Here is a 20,398-nt window from a genome sequence, read left to right on the forward strand (position 1 = left end):
ACTACTTAAAGAAGTCCCAAAGTGGTTTACAAATACCTTTCTCTTTCTCTCCTCACAACAGACACCCTGTGAGGTAGCTGGGGCTGAGAGGAAATTCGAAGAAAACTGCTCTAAGAGAACAGCCCTAAAAGAACTGTGACTGGCCCAAGGTCACTGTGACAGGCTAACTCCCATGTAATTCTCCAACGCAAACACACCTCAATGCAAACAGCACGATGTCCAGCCCCACCATAAATTGCAAAGCCTTCCCAGGATGGATCTGTGATAACATCAAATTGCCTTGTCTCTTCCTGCCTGGGTCACACCAAAGCAACACTGGGCCAAATGGTCAAGTCTATGCATCTTTTCTATTGCCCAGCAGAGACACTTCAAAGATGCCTTGCTGGGTATAAATGGGAATGGTTTCTTAGACCAACAGCCTCATTCTTGCAGATCCTAATTTCCATCCGGAGGAATTCTGCTGGTGCAAAAGGCACCTTCAAAGAGAATTACAATTAACCTGAACCTTGCCCGTCTCCCAGCTTTAGGGGGGGGGGCAGGATTAGACAGGGTCTTCTTTTTGCTTTCTGTCACACAGCATCTCCGCATTATCTGATTTTTTATGTAACTCTGGAAAGATTTTAAGTAAATCCTTTTCCTTTTTTCAACCATCTGGACTCAGCTTGGTTATTGGTGCTCAGAAATCAGTAGAACCCGCAGAGGTTTGAAGGGGACCCCCCTAAAGCTTTCCTCACAGTCACCCAGCTGGCTGAATGTGGAGGAGGGTGCAACTCTGCTTAGAATTGTACTGTGTATTCCTATTTTCTCTCTCTCTCTTTCTCTCTCTCTCTCTCTCTCTCTCTCGTTTTTTAGTTGCCATGATGTTAATGAAGGCAACTTTCAGGATTTTTTTATTGTTGTGCATGTGGAGAACTCCCCTCACACCATGAAGAGTGCTCCATGACTCAGGGCCAATTTACTCTTCTTTTAAAATTAGAAGAAAAAATGAACTTTTTAGGATCGAAAAAATGTTTTTTTTCTCACATCAGGGGAAAAAAATTTTTTTTAGGGATCATGAAAATCTATTAAATTTGCCTAAGAAGAAAGTTGAAATACTTAAAGTTGTACCAAAAATAATTTTTAATTTTGATATTATTATATGAGGAGGGTCCCACGAAAGCAAAAGTGTCTAGGCCCATGAAAGTCATAATGCAGCCCCACATTGTACTAAAGCAGTAGTTCTCAACCTGGGCGGTCAGGACCCACTTGGGGGTCGAATGACCCTTTCATAGGGGTCAGAGCAGGGGAAGCAGCGTGGCTGGGGAGGCACCATACACACAATAGCCTTTCGGGGTAGATCGAGATAGAGCATTCATCTGTCTGGAGCAGTGGAAAAGAATGAGATTGGCATGGTGAGACAAGTGTCAGAACTAAACTGAGAAACACCAGGAAAAAAACAATGTATATGCAATCATGACCGATGGATCTTCACGCCATTTGGTCAGTTTTGGTTTAATTTCTGTGAAAGAACACGTGCATAATTTTATGGTTGGGGGTCACCACAACAGGAGGAACTGTATGAAAGGGTCGCGGCATTAGGAAGGTTGAGAACCACTGTACTAAAGAGATATACTAAATTTGCCATTTGTCTTGCAATATTCTTCTAAATATTTTGAGAAGAAGTTAGGATATAACGTCTTGTATTTATTTTTTTTCTGGGCAGAAGAAAAGAACAAGAGTCCAGTCCTTAAAGGTAAATACAATTTATGGCAGGGTATGAGCTTTTATGAGTCACAGCTCGCTTCTTCAGATACAGTTTGAATGTGAGTCCTTCTGTCATAAGGACAGTGGAGTGAGTCCATCTGTCTTGGAGTGATTTCAGATGCCAAATGACAATAGCAGACAAATGACAATAGCAGGTGTTTGAAGAAGTGAGCTATGATTCACAAAAGCTCATACCCTGCCACAAATTATGTTGGTAATTAAGGTGCTTCTGGATTCTTGCTCTTTTTTATTGCTATAGACAAACGTAGTAATCTGTCTTGATCTTTCTGATCAGACACGCTTTTAGTTGTGTTTTTCCTTTATTTACCCCCATCCTCATTATTCCTCTATATTAATTTTCATATAAAAAGGAGGGGGTGTCTCAACATAGCTGTTTCAAAATTCCTGCAACCGTTCCAAACCCTTAGGCACTGCAGTTAGTGAATGGAATAAATTAAATAGTGGCTGCATTTCAGATATAAAATTGGCTGTGCTTTTCCCCCAGCGCCTTTAGAATTTTTAAAATAATATTTGAAACCATTGAGAAACTCAGTTCCATGCGAACCTCCATAGCGACAATCAGAAAAAAGTAGTCTCTGTGGAAACCCCTTTGCAAAAATTCTCCAATCCACCCTTTTTCGGTTTAAGGACAGCTGGGTTACGTCTGGGTGATTCTGACATCCCAGGTAGCAGAGAGGTCACTGCAGCAGGAGTAACCTTATTTTTTTCCATTTAAGAGTCCCCAAAAGATTTCAGAAATGTCTGGATCCCACCCCCCAACAGTCTTTTTGTGGTTTCAACATGATTTTTATGTATTCTTTTTATCTCCCAGTTAATAAAAGCCATATGGCACAATTTTAATGGGAATGACCATGTTTAGGCACTAGGTATGAGGATGTGAAAAGCACACCCTTACAGTTTATGGTAGGAGAAATGAGTCACAAAACACATTTGCATCTTAGGAAGTACGCTCTATAATTTCTCTGGGGCGCTATTTCAAAATGGGTTCAGCATCATTTTTATAGCTTAGCACAAACTGCTACTGTTGGCACTTGGAATGCAAAAACATTTCATATTTTCCTGTACAATTAATTGAGCTTCAAATAAATGTACACTTAAATGGAGGGCCTGAAATAATTAATCGACCATCTCAAGTAAGAGAAAAAGCTTGTCATTTTGTCATTTGCCTTTGCTCAGTTGCTAATTTAGTTAAACAGTTAACAGGTTTTAATTATTTGTGGCACAAATTTCTTCCTCAAATGGGCCTAGTGCAAGCAAATCTCACATCATTTCTCCCTACCTCGTTCACCTGGGGAAAGTCAGTCAATTACCCTTATCTTGTAGTATACTCAGCCAAGACCTATAGGTGACACTAGAGATTATAGCCAAATAAAAAAGGTAAAGGTATCCCCTGTTCAAGCACCGAATCATGTCTGACCCTTGGGGTGACGCCCTCTAGCATTTTCTTGGCAGATTCAATACGGGGTGGTTTGCCAGTGCCTTCCCCAGTCATTACTGTTTTACCCCACAGCAAGCAAGCTGGGTACTCGTTTTACCGACCTCGGAAGGATGGAAGGCTGAGTCAACCTTGAGCCGGCTGCTGGGATTGAACTCCCAGCCTCATGGGCAGAGCTTTCAGACTGTATGTCTGCTACCTTACCACTCTGCGCCACAAGAGGCTCTTTACAGCCAAATATGTCAACATAAAAACAATTTAAAGTATCACTTTCACAATTCAACACTCTTTTACATGTATTCTGTTACCTATTGTAAGTCTTGAATCAGCCCTATAAGGGACAGATTATAATCTTCATATTTCAAATGGGGTACTGCAGACTTGGTCCTCCAGGCCCCTTATTCTTCCACAGGGCATATGGATTTTAGCTAGTTTCCAAGTTGGGAGACCTTAATGAAGAACTCCTCTATTCACCCCTTTTCTCCCAACAACAAACAGAAAGAATACCCATTTTACTCAGCAGGCATCCCCAGAAGATTTTAGAGATTTGCCACTTCCACCTCTATTTATCTCTTTCCCATAAATTAAGAACTTGGCTTTTCCTGGCCACCAACTTCAAATTACCCGGGACACAAAAGAAACCTTTGGCATCTTGCCTGCTGTAGTTAATCTAGGGAGAACTCCCCCTCCTTCTCTTTGTACATTGGTATGCACAGGCCAAGTTGAAATTTTATACGGGTGCCGATGGACCATCATAATTCCAGACTCACAAAAAAAGAAGAATGGAATATCACTTGTAATGAAATGGTCACAAAAAGGCAAAATATACTGTTGGACAAAAATGGTCTGGAGCAATTATCAAGGAAAGGGAAAATAAAATGAACAGGGCCAAACTAAATACTTCTTTCCCCATAGTTGGACAGCTAACCAGCCTTAGGGAGAGATGGTGATTCACGGTAGGAAAACCGTATGGCAGGAAAAGATTCAGCTACGCATGCCACAGGACTTCTTGGTTTTCAGAGTAACAACACAGAGCTGCTGGTTAGTTTAAATACATGCACACACATACCATGGTGTACGGAATCCTAATGGATCTCCCAAATCTGGCCCTTGGAGAAAACTGCAGCATCTTTCTGTGTCTTCTAAAGCTGTTCTTGCTGCATAAGAGAGGATTAGCTAAATTGCAAATGATCAAAATCAATGTATGTCATGATACTGGATTACCCACTCCCTACTAGAATTGTCTTAAACCTGGTTCTTACATTATTCTAGCCTTCAAAACTTACACTTACAGCCCCCATTCCTTTCTGTGCTCCCAGCGACCACAAGAAACTGTGAACCATGCGGTAGGAACTCCCCATACACTGTAGTTCTCCCCATACATTCAAGAGAATAAGGAATGTAGCAGACATCCCCTCACACTATGACTGGTGAGCATGTTGAGCACCTCCGCCCCTAATTTTTAATGAATATATCATCACAAAGATAATGCCTTCCTTAACAATGGACGCTCAGTTCACAAGAGTAGCGCAGCTGGCATTCTTCCATCTCCACCAAGCAAAGTTACTAGTGAGAGCCAGTTTGGTGTAGTGGTTAGGAGTGCGGACTTCTAATCTGGCATGCCAGGTTCGATTCTGCACTCCCCCACATGCAGCCAGCTGGGTGACCTTGGGCTCAACACAGCACTGATAAAACTGTTCTGAGCCTCACCCACCTCACAGGGTGTCTGTTGTGGGGAGAGGAAAGGGAAGGCGACTGTAAGCCTCTTTGAGCCTCTTTCGGGTAGAGAAAAGTGGCATATAAGAACCAACTCTTCTTCTTCCTACCTGATCCCAGAACACCTTGCCACAGTGATCCATGCAATGGTCACTTCTAGCCTGGATTACTGCAACTCATTCAATGCAGGCCTTCCCTTACCCCTGCTCCAGAAACTACAGTTGTTTCAAGATGTGGCTGCCCAAGCGCTCTCCCAAGCACCATGGACAGCCCAGATTATACTGATCCTCCTATCAGCTGCATTGGCTACCAATTCAATACCAGATCAGCTTTAAGATGCTGGTGCTCACCTTCAACAGTTCAAGAAACAGAGTTCAACAAGATCTGAACACAATGGAATAATGGGTAAATGAGAACAAGATGCAATTTAATAAAGATAAGTGTAAAGTTCTGCATCTGGGTCAGAAAAATGAAAAGCATGCCTACTGGATGGGGGATACGCTTCTAGGTAACACTGAGTGTGAACGAGACCTTGGGGTACTTGTGGATTGTAAGCTAAACATGAGCAGGCAGTGTGATGCAGTGGTAAAAAAGGTGAATGCCATTTTGGGCTGTATCAACAGGGGCATCACTTCAAAATCACAAGATGTCATAGTCCCATTGTATACGGCACTGGTCAGACCACACCTGGAGTACTGTGTGCAATTCTGGAGGCCTCACTTCAAGAAGGACGTAGATAAAATTGAAAGGGTACAGAGGAGAGCGACGAGGATGATCTGAGGCCAAGGGACCAAGCCCTATGAAGATAGGTTGAGGGACTTGGGAATGTTCAGCCTGGAGAAAAGGAGGTTGAGAGGGGACATGATAGCCCTCTTTAAGTATTTGAAAGGTTGACACTTAGAGGAGGGCAGGATGCTGTTCCCATTGGCTGCAGAGGAAAGGATGTGCAGTAATGGGTTTAAACTACAAGTGCAAAGATAAAGGCTAGATATCAGGGGAAAATTTTTCACAGTCAGAGTAGTTCAGCAGTGGAATAGGCTGCCTAAGAAGGTGGTGAGCTCCCCCTCACTGGCAGTCTTCAAGCAAAGGTTGGATACACACTTTTCTTGGATGCTTTAGGACGCTTTGGGCTGATGCTGCGTTGAGCAGGGGGTTGGACTAGATGGCCTGTATGGCCCCTTCCAACTCTATGATTCTGTGATTCTATGATTCTGTGATTCTGTGATTCAAAGCCACACGCAGTCAGGGCCCTGCGTATCTCAAGGGCTGTCTGTTTGTCTATAGTCTCCGAAGAGGGACTTGCTCTATAAATTCCAACAACCCAGTAATCCCTGGCCCAAAAGAAATCCATCTGGCCTCGACCAAAGCCAGAACCTCCTTCTCCATGTCCCCTACCTGGGCGAATGAGCTCCCCAATAAGGTCAAAGCCCTATCGGAACTCCAACAGTTCTGTAGGGCCTGCAAAACAGAGCTCTTCCACCAGGCTTTTGGGAAAGACCATTGATGAGCACCTCAGATTTGACACAACTGCAACACCGATAACCAAATGCCCCCTCATCTGTTAGGCCATTCTTTGTGATCTGTTACATGTTATATATTAGTTATATTTCCTTATTTCAAATTGTTACAAATGTTACAATGCAGCAGTCCCCGACCTTTTCCTGGTTGAGGATCGCTTCCGGGGGTGGAGGAGGGCCGGCGGCCCGGGTGCCGAGCACGCGCAGCAGCGCCACACAAACACGTATGTGTGGAGCTGCTGCGCAAGCACGTTTGCACCTGCCAGAAGGGCGCAAATGCACATGCACGACAGCACCGTCCATATGTGAAGCTGCTGCACATGCACTTTGTGCCTCACCGGCGGGCGCAAACACACACACGTGGCAGCTCCACACAAACGTGCATGCACAGAGCTGCCGCGCATGCGCATTTGCCGGCAGCCGCGCCTGCCTCTTCCCCCCCTTCGCAGTGAGAAGGCTGGCTAGCATCTGACCGAAAGGCTGATTCTATGAAGGTTCAAGGGGGTGGCAGGTTAGTGTGGATGAGCGATAGGGTTGTGAGTGTCCTGCATAGTGCAGGGGGTTGGACTAGATGACCCATGAGGTGCCTTCCAACTCTATTATTCTGTGATTCTATGATTCTATGTACACTGCCCCAAGTGAGGGGCAGCATAGAAGCCAAACAGACAGACAGACAGACAGACAGACAGACAGAGAGACGATAGATAGATAGAAATGCCCAAGCTCTGTTATTTTTGCCCATTCATACACTGCAAAACCATGTGTCTCCAATGTGGACATCCTTATAGAAATATTCTATAGGACTATAATGCAAAAGGAGAAGTAGCTTCAGCTTCTCTGCTGCCAGGTCATTTTGGCAAAATGAAATGGCCTAGAGAGATGCTATTCACTTGCTGGGGCAACTTGCATGCACTGGTACTAGAGCACTAAAGGGACTGTTGGGACAATGGCAACCCCTTCCAGGGTTTCCCCTGGTAATTGGCCCAGGACTCTGGAATAGGCTACTGATGGAAGTGCCTTTTAACGAGTGGCCTTGAGAGAAGCTATCTTTATCAAATTGTTCGTGTGATCGGTTTCTCACTATGGCCATTATGAGGCACCATATGTATCCTGCTTTTATTGTCTGCTTTTAGTTTGAACTATGAGCTAAAGAGGAGTCCAAGTCTTGAGGGAACAGCAGTTTAGCTACATTTTAATCAGCAAGCAAATAAATAAACCCTTATGTTTAAACCTGCATCTAATCCAATGACACACCAAGCAGGAACTGCGTTGGATTAAGTGCATAGCTGAGAAGAACAGAACCCTTCTTTTTGGCTGTTCACCTACAAGCCCTTTTCCTCCACCCCCTTTCTTCCATCCAGGGCCAGGGCTGGCATCAGCATACCCTAGCTGCTGGGGCCCAGGGACCACTGCCAAAGAGCCTTCAACCACAACTTGACTGGAAGAACGTGCAGGTGGTGTACTATCGTGGCACTCCTGGCAAGTACTGTGGTGGTGTTCCCAAGCACACACTGCCCTTTGGGGAAAGGTCATACAGTCAGTGGGAAGGTTCACAAAAGGGGCAGGGGAAAAAAGCAAAGGTGTTGGAAAAGCAAACACCTGGTGTACAAAGAAGAAGACCCTGCAGGTGGCAGCAAGAAGACAACTAGATAATGAGAGCAGCAACTTCTCCTTGTTAGGTCTCATGCCTTGTCTCCAGATTGCTACTCTCAGGGCAACATTCTGCTTCATTGTGGAAGTTCCACAAACTCTCTCTCTCTCTCTCTCTCTCTCTCAAAATTAGTGACCCTTTCTCTGTCTCTCTTCACTATCAAGTAGGTTAATTCCTGAATAAAGCTTTATCTATATCAAATTATGTACCTTTGCTTACTCTGCCAGCAAGGGGAAGGAAAGAAAGACAGGCAGGTGGGGGTGTGTATGGGCTAGAAGGATGGCACAAGCAGGGGGCTTGGTGGTGGTGCCTTGGGTGCTCCAGACATCTGGAACCAGCCTTGTTTGTACTATTAGAGCCCAGATTTGTGCAGAATTAAATGGGGGACAGACCGCATGAGGGTAACATTTGTGTTTGTGGGGTTGCAGTTTTTGGCATGTCCTGCTCACAATCTTGCTTGCTCTTTCCCCATCCTTCATTTCCTATGTGATTGGAGAGTGTAGATACAGGTTGCATAGCATGGATCAGCAGCTGTCATATCATCTTGGCCAAAACCACAAGAGTATTTTGCCCAAAATAGCTGTGATCAAAAAGGGCTAGTTCTTACACACATACTAACAGCAACAAAAGATATATATGTCATCTCTTTTGACTTTCCTAGCATTTTCATTGTTTCAGAATGCCTTCAGGGCACCAAATTTGACAGTCTTCAAGAAGTTCCTCATTTCCTAATCCTTCTGAATCACGTATGCTGATTTAAAATTTAATCTTTTTTTTTAAAGGATAAATTTCCTTTAGCCTAACTAATCATTCTATACATATAAATTATGATTTTGTCTCATGGCCTACTGAGCTATCAACCTTTTGACACACAGTCCTATTGGGTCGAATATGGAACAACTGAATGTATAATGATTGGTGGATCAGCGGGATGGGAATTCTGTCACCCAGCAAAATATGAATTTTTATTAATCTCCGTATGAGGGGGATTAATGTATAATTGTCTTCTAGTTTTCAGCTTCAAACACGTGCGGAGGTTGCTGAGATTAAAATAAACTGCTGCGTTTTCACAGTTAGTGGCTCTCGGCATTAGCTTGTCATGTTCTGACAACAGGGAATTACAGAATGTGGAGTTATAATCAGCCAAACTGTTTTAATAATGTTGCAGGATGTGTTTCATCTGTCTAATAAATGATCTAATCAATTGGGAATTTCTCCCATGCCATTTCCATAGAAAAGAACGCTAGCTGTACGTAAATACAATAAAGCTGTGCACAGATGATAGCATTTCAAAGACTCAAAAGCTGTATTGTAGAGCTGCCTTCTTTTTAGGGGAAGGCAGGTATTCCATCATGATCCAACTGGTTTTGTTGGGTTTCATACTGCATCAGTCTAAAAACCTGCCAGTATATGTGAGGATATTTTTGTTTGAAATATTTTTGTTTGTAAGAGGTTGGTTGCATATTCATCTATGTGCCCATGTCTAAAATGAAATATTGCAGTTTCTCTTGAAAATTAGACATGAACCTCTTATGGTCAGGTTTAGTCAATTTCACCATTCTGTTTCCCTGTGAACAATTGATGGAGGTTCAGACTTCTGCAACCCTAGTCCTATCACATTGCTTATCAGGTGCCTCATTGTACTGATTGCATGGGCTTATACTGAAACTTGTCTTGAGTTTCCATGGCAGCCTAAAATGTCAGTAAATAAAATACTGATAACACAAGTTGTCCTTCCATCAAGGCTTCTTTGTAAAGCATAGCATGCACCAGCACTGTCACAATTAAAACACACCTCAAAACAACATAAATAAAAGTTCATTACTTGAGTTTGCCAGTCTCAAGGCAGACTTGCACAACATCACAAGACAGGTCAAGGTAGATTCCTACCACTGTTCTTCAGGAAGGCTGAATGACTTAGATCTAGATGTAGATCTGAAAGGAATAGATCAGTCAGTGTCAAGAAGGTGAGTTGGTTCTAAATCATGTCTGCACTTGAAATTGTACTCAAACGCATTCAGAGATCCAGTTTGGTGTAGTGGTTAGGAGTGCGGACTTCTAATCTGGCATGCCGGGTTTGATTCTGCACACCTCCACATGCAGCCAGCTGGGTGACCTTGAGCTCATTACAGCACTGATAGAGCTGTTCTGACCGAACAGGGTGTCTGTTGTGGGGAGAGGAAAGGGAAGGTGACTGTATGCCGCTTTGAGCCTCCTTCAGGTAGAGAAAAGCAGCATATAAGAACCAACTCTTCTTCTTCGTCAGTATCCTGGAGAGGTGTCTTACAATCAGGGGAGCATGATCACCCTTCTGGGCTCTTGTTACTAGAAAGCAGCTGTATTCTCTACCAATTGCAGTTTCCAGATAGTCTCTTAGAGAATTCCAATCATTTTATTATTTTAATGCAATTTTTTATTATTAAAAGCTTTTTGACACATATCACCGCTAGGAAAAGATGAAGGCACTTTACATATACAGGAGAATTAACTTTTTAATAAGGTTTGCTCAGCAGTTCATGGTAAATTGTGTCCCAAATGAATCCATACTGCTGAGGTTCAAATCATAATTAAAACCCGGAAAACCTAAAAGTCAGATCCATTGCAATTCTTATTACTTCCTTCTAAATCAACCACAGGGATCAGCTGAAAGTGCAAGTGTGTGCTTTGATTGTACTTGACAAGTTGATCCTTGTCTTCACCCCTAGGAACCTGGCCAGCAACTCATTTTGAATATGAACCTTGTTTTAAATTGAACAAGGATTAGGCCCTTGCCTCCGTTCACTTCCATGAAATCCAAACTCAGACAAATTCTTTAACATCTACCTTTCCTGTGTGAGCATGCCAGAGATTTCTGGCATCTCCATAAATTGCTTCTATTCTGACTTAGTGTGATAGTAATGCAAACAATGGAAATCCACATTGGGATAGTAGGGGTTTCGTAAGGTTTACAGAGAACATGAAAACTGTGACACATACAATATAAGTTCAATAAATACATGACCAGCAAAAACCACCACCTCAATAAGATCAAAATAATCATAGGGCCAGAATTCTGCACTAATACCCATCTATCTCTTTATGGATGTATTCCTAGTCACACACACCCTTGACACTCCAGACTAGCTTCTAGAAAGTGTAATCTAAGATCACCTTTCTAATTAAAGCAGAGGTTTATTTTTTTTAACACTTTAGGGTTCTGTAAGCAGCACCTCAACTGGAAACTCTGTCCTCTGATCTCCAAATATGAACAAGTAGACTGTGGTGAGAGGAATGTATTTTGCTGATCCTTAGAGGCATTCTCTTCTTTGTGCCAGGACTAAGTACTGGCACTGCCCCGTTGTTCCAAGCAAAGAAAGAAGCCACTAATTGCTAGATTAGATACAGGAATTCTGGACTTGGAGGTTGGCTTGGACAGCGGCCTTAAACCCCTCAGCTCCAAAGTCCATCTCGTTTTATTCAGTGGAGCTTAGTCCCAGGAAAGCATCCTTAGAATGGCAGCCTCACTTGTAAGCCTGATGCTTTTCAAAGTGGAAATCAGTTCTATTTTACAGTCCTGGGATGTTCTGGGGAAGCAAAACCTTTCCAGGACCCTGGGAAATACTGGAATAGAGGTGGAAGGTGATCCTGCCCCTCCCTTGTTTTATTACTGTTTCCAATTACCCTGGGACTCCTGGTATCTAGACCCATCCATCCATCGGCTCTCACTTTCTTTTAAACATATATCTATTCCCCCTAAAAAATAAATAAATCGGCCCCCTCCCCTTGGCGTCCCCTCCCTTCCTCCGTCCGTCGCTCCCTGCCAGACATATGGGATCAATCAGAGCTTAAGCCTCGGTGCCGATGTGTTTGCGCTGGGAATGTTGACAGGCCGGCAGACACCGGAGGGGCTCTGGTGACAGCAACAACTTCAGCACAGAGAGCGCGAGCGGGCGGGCGGGCGAGCGAGAGCAAGCGAGGGGAGGAGAGACGCGCATATCTCGGATATCCCCCCCCCCCCCAGCACTTCAGGGTCGGGCGGCGGCGGAGAAGAGCCGCTTTTGGGATTTCGCTTCGGCGGCGGCGGTCGAGAGGAGAGTGCCCGCCAGCCTTCTTTCTCCACGTGCGCGCCAAAACCCGGCGGGGAGAGTTGGTGGCCGCAACAGCCAAGGGCGCCAAGAGTGCGAGGGCTGCGCTGGGCTGGGCTCGGGGCGGCATGTGGCCCCTGCTGGGCGTGCTCCTGTGGGGCGGCGTGTGGGGCTGGGAGCCTTTCCCGCCCTTCGCCCTCTATCGCCCGCTCAACTTGAGCGCCTTGGCGGCGGCGGCGGCTTCTTCTTCGTCGTCGTCGTCGTCTCCTGCTTCCCCTCCTTCTTGGTCCTCGTCTGTGGCCGCCGGGGCGGAGAGCAAAGTGGAGAAGCTGGGCCGGGCGTTCAAGCGGCAGGTGAGGCAGCTGCGGGAGAAGAGCGGGCGGCTGGAGCTGGTCTTCCTGGTGGACGAGTCGTCGAGCGTGGGCCAGGCCAACTTCCTCAGCGAGCTGCGCTTCGTCAAGAAGCTGCTCTCCGACTTCCCGGTGGTGCCCACGGCCACGCGCGTCGCCCTCGTCACCTTCTCGTCCAAGAGCAACGTGGTGCCGCGCGTGGACTACATCTCGCCCCCGGCGCGGCCGCACCAGCACAAGTGCGCGCTGCTCAGCCGCGAGATCCCCGCCATCGGCTACCGCGGGGGCGGCACCTACACCAAGGGCGCCTTCCAGCAGGCGGCGGTGAGTGGCCACCCCGGGCCTTCGGGGCTGCTCAGAGGACCGCGAATAGATGGGTGGATGGATGGATGGATGGATGGATGGATGGATGGATGGATGGGCCACATCTTTGGGGATGGCGCACGGACGGTTGCGTCTGCACATGAGCGTTTGCCCGCATTTTTTGGAGAGTAGGCCCCACTGAAGAACCTTGGTTTGTCCCCTTAAGAGTTTCCTTAATCTGAAGTAACCGTGCCCATTTGGGGGTCGGCACTCGCCGTCATTAGCCTGCATTGCAGAAGGAGCTGTTTTTGTATATCCCGCTATTTACTAACCAAAGGAGTCCCAAAGTGGCTTACAATCGCATCTCCTACCTCTCCCTGCAACAGACGACCCGTGAGGTAGGTGATGCCGAGAGAGCTCAGACAGAACTGCTCTGCGAAAACAGATCTAAGGGAACTGTGATTAGCTCATGGTCCCATCCATCACAGGGCAAAGGAATGATGAGCCAGGTTGGTTTAATGGTGACAGTGTTGAATGACAGACACGGGTTTGAATCTTCACTCTGCCATAGAAATTTGCTGGATAATTTAGCAGTCTCTCGCTAAATAAAACCTTGAGCCTCTTGTGGCGCAGAGTGGTAAGGCAGCAGACATGCAGTCTGAAAGCTCTGCCCATGAGGCTGGGAGTTCAATCCCAGCAGTCGGCTTAAGGTTGACTCAGCCTTCCAAGGGTCAGACATGACTCGGTGCTTGAACAGGGGATACCTTTACCTTTTTTATTTGGCTGTAATGTCTAGTGTCACCTATAGGTCTTGGCTATAGGTGACCTTTACCTTACCTTGGCTATAGGGGATACCTATAGGTGTTGGCTATAGGGGATACCTTTACCTTACCTCTTCCACCCTAACCAGCCTCAGGATGAAATAGTGGGTGGGATAACTGCCTCGTGTAAACTGCTTTGACCCTCCTCGGGAGGGAAAGCAGGGTATAAATATCTAAATCAATAAAGGTGGGCCATCTCAGAAAGAGCTTTTCATATCTTCTCATATTGCTTCATAGGCATTGTTTTTCAAGTGGAACTTGAGTCTCCCAGATCCTAGGCATGTGAACAGCAATGCCACACTGGCTCTCATACAAGTATAATGAATCTAATTTAAATCAAATATAACCCTTAACAAATCAGCAAGTTAGGACCCTTGCTCCTAACGAATGAGCTCTTGACTGCAACTGGAGAGGTGGGGAGTTAACTCCTACGAATTATGAATAGCCATCTTTTAATGTATTGGGGTTTTATGGGACGGGTTGTTTTACTCATTTACTGGAAACAGCCACGAGTCTTTGAGAGTATACAAGTTTAAATATACAAGTTTAAATATGAATAAATAAATGTTTGAAGGATGGCACCTTCATGGGTCATTTGAGAACATTGTTAGTGGAAAGCGGGTAGCAAATGGAAGATAGATGTGTTTGTATGAGATAAGCCAGTGTGACAATTTACATTCAGATGCCAGGGTGTTTTCATGCCCATTTAGTCTCACTTATGTGTGGGGATGCTATTCGTGCAAATGAAAGTATACCAAAAAAGTAGACAGAAAGCCCTTTAAATATCAAATGCATATTCTAGCCAGCACAGGTTTTACCTTGACAGGAGATATCCAGAAACACATTCACACTGACTCATAGAAAGAATGTTATGTGAAAATGCCACATCCTTTGGCCAAGAAAAGTTGAGTTACGCTTCCCTTGTTAAAACAGCCATAGAGCATGTATCTGATTTCACAGCAAATGCATAAGTCATGAAGTGCCAAGCCACAACTGCTAGCTATGAACCACCTTGTTGGTCCAGTTAAACCCCAAGTTATGATGCAAACTGATGACATAGTCATATTTTAACCAGTACTTGCTGATGCGGCTGTCTAGCTGCACAGTTGAGCACTTTGTTTCTAGGTAGTACAGTGAATATGGGTGTTGAAATTGTGAGTTAGATCAAAGAAGAAGGAAACACACAACTGTTTCTGGATGGCATACAGAAATTGTTGGACATTGTACTGTAGAATCCATTTGCAACTGGGTTTTCCTGTGTGGATGAAATAAACCAGCTGCAAATGATTGCTATAGCACCTCTACTTGTACCCAGTTACCAAAAAATCATTGTGTGATCAAGCCTCCTTGGATAGGTAGCAAAGGAGACATTGCAAAGGAATATTGTTCACTGTGTTGTTATTGGTGGTGCTAATCAATTGGTTTGAAATCCTAACCTTCCAAGGCACCTTTTAATTTTAGACAGATGGGACTTTCACACGTTTTGATATAATGCACAGTTTTCCCCTTGGCACAGTCACGTTATACAAATTCACAATCGCACTATGCATATTGCAATACACAATATAGATGGTTCCTCAAATGAAAAGGTAGGTGCTGAAAAAGGCCTGGCTAGACTGTTGTGCCAGTTTGTTCCTTCCTAACAGTGATAATGAATAACCACCTTAACATCACCTTCTGTTAAAAGGATTCAGGAATTCACCTTATCACCTTATTTTCTTTATATTTCAAGTTTTGCCCCAAGGGGTTTCATTGCTGGGTTGTTAGTTACTAAGTATGAAACTCATAGATTATGTGTGACGGATCCACCAGGGCTTCTTTTGCACCAGGGATTTTCTACATTTCAGCTACCTGACTCACACTTTTTTCATGTCCCCAAATGAATTTGTCCTGTTTGTGTCGCAACCATAGGCCGCCTGTTTCTCCAACAAAAACATCTTATTTATTACAAACCAGTTAAAAAGTGGTATTTCCTGTAATTTCCTGGGCAGGGCACTATCAGCACGAGTCATTTCTTGGGTCTGAAAGGGAAACTTCATTTGCAGGACGTCTATGAAGTGCTGGTCAGTTGCAGTAAGTAGCATGACACAGGAGAATCCTCCAACCTGGACAGGGAAAAGGGGAAGAGGATCTCTGGAAGGTCACTGCAAATATTTTGATTTTTTAAAAACAATTTTTTAAAGCTGTTGTGTGATTTCTGTGCAGCATTACTCATGCTCTGGGAGGTTTTCTTTAAAATACAGCAGAGAATTCCTCACACCAAATCCTGCCTTTCAGAGGGAGGTGGGGTTCCCTTGCAAATGCATGGAAGGTTTCTTAAAGATATTGTGCTATTCCCATGCAGCAATACCAGTGCTCTTTAACATAAAATTAAAATACGGTGGGGGAACAATTGTAACTGTCAACAGATAACACAGTGGTGGAGGTAGTGGTGGTGGTTGGGAGTCTTTAATGCCCATCACATGTGAGAGGAAAACCATGGCTAACAATGGAGAGAAAACAGATTACCTTTACTGCTTAGGTTGATATAACACAGGATTGCATCGGCACACTGACCACCAAAGAAAATATCTTGATGCAGAAACAGCCCAGGAGCTGAAATAGGTATATTAGCTGCATTCATCAGGATCTTTATTATATGGTTTTGGTGGTATCAGTGGTGGTATCTCACATTACTGAGTTGCAGAAGACTATCAAGTTTTTTGATGGTTACTCAAGGAGTAGAGAATCAGCAAGTCAAACAAACAAATGAGTTGATTCCAAAGCTTTAGGATGTTGTACTGATGCCATTAATGCATATGAGAGGGCTGTGGCTGTGGCTCCGAGGCAGAGTATTTGCCTTGTGTGCAGATAGTTCTAGGTTCAGTCCCCGGCATTTCTGGTTCAAAGGCTATTGTAGCAGGTAGTGTAAAATTTGCTGCCAGTTGGAGCAGACAACACAGACCGTGTCTGGCCAATGGTCTGATCAAGGATCAGGCAACTTCATGTGTTTGTGTCCCTAAATTAACACTTACAAACTCATTTACTTTTTTACACATTACACAAATTTACGCTTCCAGATATGCCTTCCAGCACATCAGAGCAATACAAGTACCACACTGCATCTGCTGAGACATTGCCCTTCAGCAGTCAGCTGCAAGCTGGTCAATCGCTGGTTCCATAGAGCTCTAAATATAGATTACAGCCTGCCAAACCTTTTCCACTCGCCTGAGTGCTAGGCAGCTCTTCCATAAGCAATAATGCTTGAATGTTTCTAAGTATATTATAAAACTATGAGCACACTTGCACCACAGTTTAAAAAGAAAATTAATATAAAGCTCTCTTCTCTTCTATTAGAGTTTAAATATGTAAGAGAGAAGCATTGCACTGATTGCTTAAAGAATAGCTTTATTGAGAAGAGAATCGACTTTGTAAAGAAAGAAAGTCCTCACAGCCTAACTGACTAATTGTTGTTCTTCTGGAGGCAATCAGGGAGGAAGTGTCCTCAAACGAAGTCTCCAATTGAGCCAATCAGGACAAAGATTTGAAAAATACAAAGAAATTTCTATCTAATTATGCTAACTACACATCTCTTCTGATGCCCCCTGTAGGATATCCTGCATATGCTGCTGAATCATGCACACTATAGATCTTGCATATTCTAAGGGCCATTCCGCACTTGTCCAAAATAGCACAATGGTTACAAATTGAAATTGCTACAGTTTTGCCATTATGCACAATGTCGTTGACAATCTGCAACACTCCTGAAACCGATCTGCAAAAAGCACTTCCTTGTAGCGCTTTCAGGGAAATCCCCAATAGTGGATTCACCCTCCGGAAAGTGCTACACTCTTGCAACCAATCAGTAACACTAGTGAAAAAGTTCTGTGCGTTACCATTGTTGCGTTTTCTGCAAAGTCCCGCCCCCTAGCTCTCTCCTCTGATCTTCCGGCGAAGCGATCGCCATTTTTTTTTCTCCAAGTGAGTGGAGATAAACGCACCGGCGAGCCTTCGTTTACCCAGCGAGGCTTCCCTGGCTGCAGAGCTGTTTTAAGTCACTAAGCACAAAACAACACACAGCCCCATTTGCTGGTTTATTTTCTCTTTATTTTTTACTGTATTTTCGGCTGAAAATCGCGCCCGAGCCCGGGGGGGGGGTATTTTTTTTTTCACTCGGGGGGAGCGTGGCAACGATGAAACGGCAGCTCAAACACCACCTGCTACCTAGATGGGTCTCTCCGTTGCAACGAATCAATGCAGATTCGTTGCAACGTGTGTGTGTTTTTTTAAAACTTCCTTAAAGGGATCATGATAACGGCCGCCCATTGGCTGCTTGACGGGCAGGGGCAGGACAAGCTCGGCAATATCGCTTCCTGGCTAGCGATTTTTGCAGAGACAGGAAACCTGTGGGAAACGATAGAAATGCAACTGGATTCTACTACAAAGCCAGGTATGCATAACGACGAATTCCACTATTTAAAATGGCATTTTTTCATCCCGCAACCAATTTGCCACATAGATCCTGGTGCGGAATGGCCCTAACACTTTCAAGCAGGTGGATTACAGGTAGTTGCTTGGATATCAAACATTGCTGCACTTTTCTGCTGCACATATCAACAGCAGCCTGACTTCCTCCCTGCCAACTACTGGCACACTTTGCTGCTTTGTCTCAAGCCTCCTGCTTCCCGGACCATGCCTCTCTCCTCCCCAGGGCTAATTTGTGAGTTTGGCTGCTGGATTTACTGATCATTGTGCAAGTGAGAGAGAAAGGAGATTGGCAGGAGGCTGGCAGGCAATAACTGTGTAAGGATGGGTGGCTGCCCCCAGGATCCTGTTGATAGAGTGGATTGGCAGTGCAGTCCTAAGAAGAATTAATAACACCCTTCTTGAGAGCCAGCTTGGTGTGATAGTTTAAAATGGCAGCCTCTAATCTGGAGAAGCACGTTTGATTCTCCACTCCTCCACATGCGGCCTACTGGGTGATCCTGGGCCAGTCATAGTTTTCTCAGCCTCACCTACCTAACCGGGTGTCTGTTGTGGAGCGAGGAAGGAAAGGAGGCTGTAAGCCACTGAGACTCCTTTGGGTAGTAAAATGCAGGGTGCAAAAAGCAGTTCTTCTAAATACATTGAAGGCTTAAGGATGTAATTCTTCAACCTGCCATCTTTATTACGTGTGCTGTTGTGTGCTGTCTGTCGTTGCTGCTCTCTGGAGTGGAGGAAGAGACTTTTTTTAAAAGTTTAGTTCCTAAATACAGGTGTGAATATTTGTAGTGACAGCCAGTGTGGTATAGTAGTTAAGTATACAATTGGGGAGATCCAGGTTTGATTCCTCACACTGCCGTGGAAACTTGTTGGGTGACTTGTTGGGTGACCACACTGTCAGCCTAATCTAAGACACAAGATTGGTGTCAGGATAAAATGGAAGAGAACAACATAAGCCACTTTGGGTGAGATGAGTTCTAAGTGAAACAAATAATACTTTTCACCTATTATTTTAGATCAAGTGTATTTTATTTCGCATGGCATTTAATGGGGTGTGAGGCCATGAGATATGGGGTAGGTAGAATATAAACATTTTAATAAATAAATAGTATACTCTTAGTTGCCTAAGACACTTTTGTTCATGGGAAGAACAGTGATACAATGTCACCAACTGCTTCATGGACCATTCCTCTGCCATTTCACAACCTTTGTAGCCAGGCTGTGTATGACCAGCTGGTGCAGTAATTACGTTAGAAAGCAGAAAAAATGTCACAGGCTCTAGATCCTTAATAATATGGGGTTACAGCTGGGAAAATACAGGTATGCTGTGGTTTGGTAATGATTCTGTCTGAGTTCCTTACAATGACTGAGTTTATCTCAGTGTGAAAACAAGCTAGTTTGGAAGGAACCATGAAATGTACCTCCTGAAAATCAGCCTGTGTCCTAAGAAAGGTTCTGAATATAAACAAAATAAGTCTTCTCCATTTTTCAGTTCTGAATGAGCTACAGTCTGTTGAAGTTATGCTGATCATGAGTTTCACTTTATAATAACAAACATATGAAATCATTAATACATTTACTTTTCCATCCTAGGCAGCATTACACCTTTCTGAGTAAGGTGAAGTCAGTAGGCTTAGTGGGTTATAACTCTGCTTAGGACTGAATGACTGAGGTATGAAGCTTGACAGTTCTATATTTTTGTACGTAATAACAAGCGCTATGTCTTTTAACACGTAATAACTTGTTTTTATATATACAAACATTCACTTTTGCTTATGAAGTGTTACTGGCATTTATAATTACACATTGATAAGGTCCTTATTGAAAGAAGACTCCTCATGATTACATGTATATATACATAGCATATTCCTGGAAGCACTTTCAAAATCTGCATGCGAACTATGAAGTGCTGAAGTGTGGAGTATGGCAGCTTGCGAAGAATCCTAAGAATCTGTTTTAAAAGAGGATGTTCCAACTGATATGAACAGGACTTGAGTACTTCGGTTTGCTTGGAGCACATTCAAAGGACTTGGTGTGTGTGATCTGCTTCTGTACACGTTAGAAATCATTTCTTTTAAGCAGAAACAGACGGGGTGCTATAAAGTGAATTTTGTATTTGATGCTCACATCAGTCTTGACTTCCCTTACATGTCATTCAGTTGTAAAACCAGCCCTGTCTAAAAGTATGGGTCCCCAGGCTTGTTGAACCAATGGGGATTCTTGGAGTTTTGAGAGTAAATAGAGGACACCACCCAAAATGGCTACCATGTTGGCTGAGGGCAGGGGGAGTTGAACCAATAATAAAACGTTAAAAAA

At 44.1% G+C, this 20,398-nt stretch overlaps 1 protein-coding gene across 3 annotated transcripts in view; it reads left to right on the forward strand.

The window, feature by feature from the left end:
- The window catches only part of SVEP1 (sushi, von Willebrand factor type A, EGF and pentraxin domain containing 1), a 168,047-nt gene that overhangs the window by 33,444 nt on the left and 114,205 nt on the right, over positions 1-20,398 (forward strand). The window contains exon 1 of one of the 3 annotated variants that reach the window (XM_077345284.1): positions 11,985-12,821. The exons of 1 other annotated variant lie outside the window; for it this stretch is intronic. In XM_077345284.1, coding sequence (XP_077201399.1) covers positions 12,276-12,821 — 546 coding nt within the window. In that variant the 5' untranslated portion in view covers positions 11,985-12,275. Of the gene's footprint in view, positions 1-11,984; positions 12,822-20,398 lie in introns of those variants that run through there. One more of the 3 variants, XM_077345282.1, reaches the window with a different exon arrangement.

Source organism: Paroedura picta, chromosome 7 (assembly GCF_049243985.1).
Source record: "Paroedura picta isolate Pp20150507F chromosome 7, Ppicta_v3.0, whole genome shotgun sequence".
In the NCBI taxonomy this organism is placed as follows: domain Eukaryota; kingdom Metazoa; phylum Chordata; class Lepidosauria; order Squamata; family Gekkonidae; genus Paroedura; species Paroedura picta.